Source organism: Lycium barbarum, chromosome 4, assembly GCF_019175385.1.
Source record: "Lycium barbarum isolate Lr01 chromosome 4, ASM1917538v2, whole genome shotgun sequence".
Classification (NCBI taxonomy): Eukaryota; Viridiplantae; Streptophyta; class Magnoliopsida; order Solanales; family Solanaceae; genus Lycium; species Lycium barbarum.
In genome coordinates, this window is record NC_083340.1 from 10488708 (window position 1) to 10497717 (window position 9010).

General features: G+C 34.4%; 1 protein-coding gene across 1 annotated transcript; it reads left to right on the forward strand.

The window, feature by feature from the left end:
- Window positions 1-272: 272 nt before the first annotated feature.
- Window positions 273-789, forward strand: LOC132637141 (uncharacterized). Its single transcript, XM_060354279.1, has 2 exons — window positions 273-383; window positions 466-789. Exons 1-2 carry the CDS (start codon window positions 273-275, stop codon window positions 787-789), a joined length of 435 nt encoding a protein of 144 aa, XP_060210262.1.
- Window positions 790-9010: the final 8221 nt, after the last annotated feature.

The following is a 9010-nucleotide window of genomic DNA, read 5'->3' on the forward strand; positions in this document are numbered from 1 at the left end:
AAGTGACTCGTTATTTGGCCCATTTTGAAACAACTCATTTTAATCCAAGCAAACATTAGGCGATTTGAGTCATAATATCCCGTACTTGACACATCCAAGTTTGATTCAACCAACTCATTCCATCTCTAGGATTTATCTTATATCCAATGACAGTATAAACAATTTCTTTACACCATTAATGCAACAGTAATAACCTATAGTAAACAGTTACTTGCCTATATATAATGCCGGGTAATATCACTCAACTAGCACACATTCAATTCTTTTTCAACATGGCCAATTGCAATGGAAATGGAATGGCACATTTTGGCTCCAACTTGCAAATTGAAGCAATCCAAACAGTGATGCCAATGAAGCCAACTAATCCAAGGCTATCGCGGCGAGTTTTGATTAGTGAAAATCCCGGCTCGATCATTAATCTTCAAAGGCGTTTTCACATGGTTTTTTGCTATAACAAAGCATCAGAGACAGATTCAGGGTGGATGGTGGCTGGTGGCTGGGTGGATTAGGGAGTCACTAGGAAGGACACTTGATGAAAATCCATTACTTGCTGGTAGACTTAGAAGGAAAGGAGAAAATGATAGTAATGGAGAATTTGAAATTGTGTCAAATGACTCTGGTGTTAGATTGATTGAAGCTAAAGTGCCAATAAATTTGGATGATCTAATTGATCTTAAGGAAAAGAGAAATGCAGAAGCTGAGCTTGTCTTTTGGGAGGATGTTCATGAACCAAATCCTCAGTATTCACCTCTTTTTTATGTCCAGGTGTGTAAAGATGCAAAAGCTTAGCTTGTCAATCTTTTCTTAATCATTAGATATCCAAAATCCGGTATTTCCCCTAGTTAGGATTCGCGTAGTAAAAGACTCACTAAAGGAAGAAGTGTTCTATATCAGTATTTCTCCAGTTTGAATTCGAGTTCAAAGAATGGAGAAACTCCTAGTATGGAGTGCTTTCCTCTTTAGTGGACTCTACGCGGCATATATTCAAATTAACGAGACTCGTAGATTTCATATATCAGATGATTAAACAAAAAAACAAAAAAAAAAGAACTCCAATAATTTCAATATATATGTGTTATTTTTCTTTTAGTCCGGTAAAAAAGAATGTCAATTTCTATATTTAGTAACTCTATAATTTTAACATTCTACATGGCATGTTTAACATAATAGGATCATCCAAATGTAGTTTGGTACATTAAACACATGTTTTAATTTAACACCACAAAATAAAATTAGTTCACTACTCCCTTAACCGATGAGTCAAAATAAACTAAGATACATAAAATGAAATGAGGAACGAGGAGTACAAGACCGTTCCTCTTTTTTTTTGGGCTAGAACACAGAAGGATTTTATATGGATCAACAACTCCATGCCTCTTCTAATTAATATGGGAAACGTGGTCTAAAGCAGTACAAAAATCATTTTCTAAGATAAGTAAAAGAGTGGTACAGAATTCGTTGAGTATATCTAACCAAAAAATGGTACTCTTCAATAAAGGGGCAAATATTAATGACGCATTCACCAACTTCAGCATTCGAGTATGAGAGATGGACCAATTATTGGTAGAATGACTAGTAAGTAGTAACTATCAATGGTTTCTTCTTCTCCATTTTTTCTCTTTACGTAATTGTTTCTCTTTTTGTTGGGGTTGGAAGGCTTGATTACATATTGAGTTTAAGTTAATTATTATATATATTGTCGGTATAAAGATTTATTAACATCATGTCACCCTTATATTGACAAATAATTTATCTTATTTTTAAAATTATAAATACCACATTTTTTAAGAGAATTACTTACAAATTTCATTTGAATGGCCCGATAGTATAATTTCTTTTATACTAATGGTATAACCTAAACTCAACATGCATGTGAATATGTGATGATCAAGCCTTCCTGTCCCAATAATAATTAGTATCATAATAAGTCCCTTGTGAGTTTAAATCTTGAATTGCGGTGAGTTTTGAGACTTTACTTTCTATCCCGAATAATTGATGTATTTGTTTTGTATTATTCTTGAATACGGTGTTGGACTACTTTATATATGCATATAAAGATTATTGTTCTTTTGGCAAAACATCGTCATGTGACATGTTTTACCAAAGCCTATCTCCATCACATGACTTGAGTTTTTGTTTTTTTTGAATAAATAACATAGAGGATCAGCAGTAACATCTTTGAGGTAAATCTGTTTTGTAATCTTTTTTTTTTCTTGTCTACTTTCACCCCAATAAATAAGTGAGCAATACGAAATGCTACGTGTTTTTGTCGTCAATCTGACGTGTAGGTGGAAATCAATTAGGTGAGCTATCCCAATAATTACTTATGTGTTTTAAAAGTTGTTTAGTTGGATAAATTTGCGTTGCGAAACTCATTACTAGAAACAAAGATTTTCCCACCTCATTATCACCGAACTAACTCACTGGAAAAACGCATGATGGGAAACAAGTTCCTATCGAAACGTTGTAAAACTTCTTAATTTTTCTGTGTGAAAACACTATCATTTAGGTTTTTATCCACCTAAATTCAGTGGGAAAACACTGAACATTTTTCAGTGAAAAATCCAGCAGGAAAATGGAGATTTTTTAATAGTGACTCCTATAAATCAGGTCGGACAATGGTTCTTCAAAAGTGATTAATCAATACTAACTTCTTATTAATTTGATGGTTATCAACATGCATCAAGTGTCAAATGCTCGACTTTTAGATACAAACGCTAGTTAGAAAGAGACTAGATTAACAAGTTGAACTCACTTAATGGAAGATTGTAATGGAATGAGAAATGAAAAAGGGGTTCAAAACTTGTTTAGGTCACAATTTCTAACTCGATTCTACTGGGACTATCATGCGATTTTTTTAATGTGTTTTTAGATCTTTATTTGGTTCAAATTCAGTTGAAATTCCTCAGAATATGAAATTTGTCTCTACTCTTCCTTAATCTGCACTTAAATTATAATTTTGTATAGTGGAACAATGAATTCTTTGTTGTTGGATTTGGCTCTATCACTAGCATAAATGCCCAGAGGTTTGTCTATGCTCCTCAAAGTGTAGAAACCATTTAGAGCCAGTTTGGATTAGCTGAAAAAAATGATTTTTAAGCATAAATGCTTAAAGTACTTCTTAAGTGCTGAAAGTTATTTTATAAATAATCAGTTATGCGTTTGGATAAAAGTGCTTAAAGGGTTTTTAGAAGTAAGTGTAGTATTGAAATTAATAGAAAATATAAGGGATAAAGGGGTAAAGTTGTTTGTCAAACCAAAATGGCCTTTAAGCCAAAAAAAAAATGGGGTTGAGCAACTTCTTGGTTTTGACTTATTTTAAGCACTTTTTAACTTAATTTAAGTTATTTTCTATTTTATCAAACACTCAAATAAGTTAAAAAATAACTTATGAGCTGGTTTGACCAACCTATAAGCCAATCCAAACGGGCTTTTAATTTGAATCTCAGAAATTCTGAATGAGAATTCTGTTGTGTTCATTCATTTCCTTTTTGGTCATTGTGGGCTTGAGCCTATAGCTTAGATCAACAATTATTGATGACTGCATGTGCATGTAAATGGTAAAAGCACCGTAAAGAAATGATAATTTAGGGTAAAAATAATTTTAGTCCTCAAACTTTACTTTAAAAATCAAAGACCTCCCCTAATATTGAACAATCGACATTTCCATCCCTTTATCTCAACTTCCGACCATTGATGGTAACTTTACATTATTTGACCGATCATCAAAGGGGTAAAACGGAATTTCACTTATATTTTTAATTAATTAGTGATTACCATAACTAATAATATATATTTTCTGAAGTTTCCTCCGTTAATTAATTCTAACGCTTTTTGCCGTCTTCAATTTTTGATAAACAATTGTTCGTGGTTACAAGGGTTTGAACGGTGGAAATATGAAGAAATGCTTAGGCTATGGAAAAATTGAAGATGGCAGAAAGCATTAGAATTAATTAATGGAGGAAACTGTGAAAAAATTATATATATTATTAGTTATCGTAATCACTAATTAATTAAAATTATAAGTGAAATTCCATTTTTACCCCTTTGATGATCGGTTAAATAATATAAAGTTACCGGTCAATGGCCTAAAGTTGAGAGAAGGGGATGAAAATGTCGATTGCTCAATGTTGGGGGAGGTCTTTGATTTTTAAAATAAAGTTGGAGGACTAAAATGATTTTTACCCTGATAATTTAAGGTCAAGCCATGTCATTTCACTTCAATAGAGGGTGATTAAAGGAACTTTTACTCATTGTAGCTTCTTTTAAGATCTAATTATTAATATTAACTACCCTTTTATTTAATTATATTTAGTAGTTAATTAACTTTTTAAAATTACAAATGGTAGCTATATAAAAAATACATACCCAAACACATATATCTTTCTTTTTTTCCCAATCACTACCCATTTCAGATTTTTTATTTCTCAAAACCCTAAAAAAACTCTCTTCCCTTCTCTCAACCACCACACCATGGCCGCGCCTCTCTCTCTTCTCCCTCTCCCTCTGTGCTCACCCCTCTCTCTTTCTCTCTTCACTCTATCCGGTGAGACGATGGCACAGATCTGGCCGTTTGTGTTATTGGTGGTGGCGGCAATGGCACTGGTTTTGAGATAGAGGCGGAGAAGATGACGTGGAGGTGGAGAGATTAGGGTTTTATTGGTGGTGGAAAGATTAGGGGTTTTTTGGTGGTGGTGGTGGTGTCTCAGATTAGGATTTTGGTGGTGGTGGAGAGATTAGGGTTTTTAGTGGTGATAGTGTCTCAAATCTGGCCGTGTGTATTTGTTAAAAGCCAAATACAAATACATTAAAAAATCTACATCTCAGAAATACACAATGTTTGAATGTATTTGTCTTTGTATTTTTTAGTGTATTTTGTTAATAGTCAAACACACTGTTTTTTAATGTATTTGTCATGCATTTGATTTTTTTTTCTCTTGTATCTGAATGTATTTGTTGAAATCCATTCAAATACACGAAAATTTGAATATATTTGGCTTCATATGTAGTTGGAATGTACACAATGTATTTGAAATACATCAAAAAAAGCCACTGGAATACATCAAAAAAAAATTAGTAAAATACATCAAAAAAAAATCATTGAAAAACATAAAAAAAAAGACATGAAAATACATTATAGCAAAAAACAAAAAAATCACTAAAATACATCAAAAAAATATATTAATATCTAATTTAATACCTCCACCGTTAAAGGCTAAAATCAAGGATTCTGTTTTTTTTTTTTACCATGTTCTCATGTATTTGTTGGCAACAAATATACGCGAAAACATACACCGTTTTGCCAAAATGTAGCTACAAATAATAATATTTAAAAAGGTAGCTACTGTTATATCCCGTATTTTTGTGCATTCGGATAATTCAAGATAGTTGCGGGAAGTTAAGGACAAGGTTATATTTTAATTTTGTTTAGCACACAAGTTGCTTATGAAAATTTTGATGTGGAAATATTAAGAAAGGCTAGGGGCAAAAAGGAAAATTCGCAAGATGGCTCATAGAAAATATAGAGGAAGGCTAAGGGCAAACTTGAAATTTGAAAAATAAATTTTCATGAACTACAAAAAAAAAAAAGGAAAAAAAAAAGTGGGCTTGAAACAAAAGGGCCAAAGTGGCCATCCAAATGAGTATGGGCCAAGGCCCATATGGAAGATAAATAAATATAACCCAAAAGATGACAAGTTGCCATAATTTTCATCTTCTTTCCTTAGAAAAATCAAGAAACTTGGAGAAGACCCAAGTAGAAGGCCATTCGACCAAGCTTGGTTGGACAAGAACCTTGGAAAAAATTTCTCAAAAATTATTTTCTACTAATTGGAAGGTCCCTAGCAAGGTGAAGTGGTCATTGGAGCAAGTAGAGCATTTATTCTTGCAAGCTACAAATTCTAGTCAAGTGAGAAGTTAAAGGAAAAAGGTAAGAATTAATCATCTTTTATATGTTATGAATGGTTGTGTATGTTGTAGTATGTAGAAATGGGTGAAATTCATGAAAATATGGATTATGTGTTGTGGTTGTGTGGTTGTGGTATGGTATGGAAAAGAATGAGTCAATTTTTCTTAAGTATTTTGGTTGTTGTTGTAATAGAATCTATAATGGAAATGAAAGTTTAATGATTCTAGTGAAGTTGTAAGTGTTGGAGAGTTGTTTTAGAAGCTAATGTGATTTTAATGTCACTTTTTGTATTTATGGAAGGTAATGTTGTTAATGTGTGAATTGTTAGTAGAATTCATGAATTTGAAAGGAAGAAATGTGTTGTTATTGTTCTTGTTGAATTTGGAAGGTTTCGGATGGAATGGCATATTGGTTGGATTATTGTGAATATTATGCGGATTGTTTGAAGCGTTCTTGAACACTGTTTGAATGGTTTCGGATTAGTACTTGAATGTGTGAGCAAATATGAATTGAATATAAGTGAAACGCCGTTGAAGTTTGTAGAAAGAAATTGCTAATGCTAGTATGCGTTTTGAATCGATTGTGGATATTGTTAGAATAATTGTTGGTATTGTTGTTGATATTTTGGCCGAGTTAAATTCTCGGATTTGTTGTTGTATTCTTGGCCGAGTTGAATTCTCGGGGATGGTGTATTTACAGGGGAAATGCTGCCGAAATTTCTGTAAATAAAGTGTTGGTTTAGAATTGGACTCTTAAGTGTTATGGCTAATGTTTGGTATATATGAATATTGTTGTAGATCTTGCGAAACCAAAGACTTAAGTTCGGATTAGCATAGAAAGCGGGCAAGGTATGTAAGGCTTACCTTTCTTTCTTTTGGTATGATCTCTATGAAACGAGCAAATGACGTATATGTATGAATTCAAAGAATTTCCTATTATTAGAGCCACTAGGATGGCTAATATTCTTGACTTCCATAAGATGTTTCATATGGTTTTGATGCGTATCCATAATGTCCGAAGTTTGTTTGATATGTTTCTGAATGGCATTCGAAAGACAATTGATATGACTAAAGTTTTGATCTTCAAATGCTAGCATGTCCGATTATTCTATTGAGTCTTTGATATGCTTTGATATGTACATATGATTCCAAAAGCTATATTTGATTTGACCCATACGATATCCGAGAGGTACTTGATATGATTATTGCTTCGATTTTCCAAAAATGGCTTATGAAATGTTCGTAGAAGGTTTTGTACTTCAAACGCTCGTAACTTTCTCATACTAAGCCGGATTGACCCGAAACTTGTTTTTGAGCCTTCAGATGTCAGTAAGTGTACGTATCTATCGAGTCTTGATTTGTGTGCTTGTGGTTTCGCACTACTCTGTTCGTGCAAGCCTCAGTATGTCCTTCACTGAACCCGGGCCAGGATATGTTATCGTGCGCACTCCTCTGCATTGTTCACCGAGTCCCTCTCACTTGCGGGCCGGGACACGTTATGTATATGTATATGATGATATGATGATACGGGGATGGCGGTCAGGATGGCATATGATGACTTTATTCACCGAGACCCGCAATAGAGGGTCGGGACATGTTATGTATATATGGTATATAATTCTGACATGCAGGATTCTATCCACCGAGTCCCTTAATAAAGGACCGGGACACGTTATATGTATACATGATACATGATGTTGACATACATGATTTCATCCACCGAGTCCCTCAATAAAGGGTCGGGACACGTTATATGTATATATGGTGTATGATGTTGACATGCATGACCTTATTCACCGAGTCCCTCACTAAAGGGCCGGGACACGTTATGTATATATATATATATATGTATATGTGTATGATTCATGATTTGAAATACACGACTTTATTTCATAAAGGAAACATATTGATGCGTTTAACAGATATACTGGTTCTGGTGAGTTTCTATTTTGACTATGATCCCCTGTACTGTACTTCATGCCTTACATACTCGGTACATTTCCCGTACTGACCCCCCTCTTCTTAGGGGGCTGCGTTTCATGCCCGCAGGTACAGACGTTCGTGTGAGTAACCCGACAGCTTAGGCTATCCGTTCTGCTGCCTTGGAGTGCTCCCTTGTTCTGGAGCCCATATTTTGGTACAGACTCTTCCGTTATACATATGTATGTGTATATTCAGGGGTACGGCGGGGCCCTGTCCCGTCATATGATTATGTTGTGTTTGTTAGAGGCCTGTAGACATGTATGTGGGTCATGGGTCGATGTGGTTCAGATATGTGTGTGTGGCTTGCGTCTAAGCGATTTCGTTTGCTATGACAGCCTTAACGGCTTGTATGTATGTATACGTATATATATGTTTTGGACGATATGTTCTACGACAACCTTGGTGGCTTCTGTATGATAAGTATGTTATATGCGACCGCTTCAGATGACATTTGTTCTCAATATCTGTATAAATTAATATATGTTGGATATGGATAAGTCAGTGATATGTCGATTCGGTAAGTAAGTGTGTATGGGTGTCCAGCTCGGGCACTAGTCACGACCCACGGGGTTGGGTCGTGACAGCTACAAATGGTAGGAAGCTACAATAAGGTAGTCATTTGAGTAAGTTTGCCGTGATTAAATATGTACTTTGTATACGGAGAGTAGCTTCTTCAATTCACTTTGTTGTTAATCATTGTCTTGTAAATATAAAGAACTAGATATGCTATTGAGTCTATTAATTGCACGGTTTTCCCCTTCAAATGGACTGGTATTTAATCTTTGTCCTTTAAAATCAAACTTATGCCTACTGGAAAATAAGTTCTTTAACGGTGTTCGCATAACTTGCGGACATATGATGCATATCTTATACCCTCTAGGCATAAGTTCGATTTTGAAGGACAAATATTAAAGACCAGCACAAAACAGGGACAAAAGTGCAAATGACCCGATTGAGACCTGTCCAAGCCCAATGACCTTTCCTGGCCCACTTTCCCATCTCGTGGACTCCCTGTATGACTTGGCTACTTGCTGTATAGGCTTGCTTTTATTTAATCAACTTTACCCGCTATAATAATAAGGTTATATCACTCATATAATTATTATTAATTATATTAAAG

What these genes read in the sequence shown, in the direction of transcription:
- LOC132637141 (XM_060354279.1), top strand. Translation starts at nt 273, where the DNA reads ATGGCCAATTGCAATGGAAATGGAATGGCACATTTTGGCTCCAACTTG. An exon ending in ATCCAAGGCTATCGCGGCGA is followed by an intron (nt 384 to 465) that starts GTTTTGATTAGT and finishes ACAAAGCATCAG; the next exon opens with AGACAGATTCAGGGTGGATG.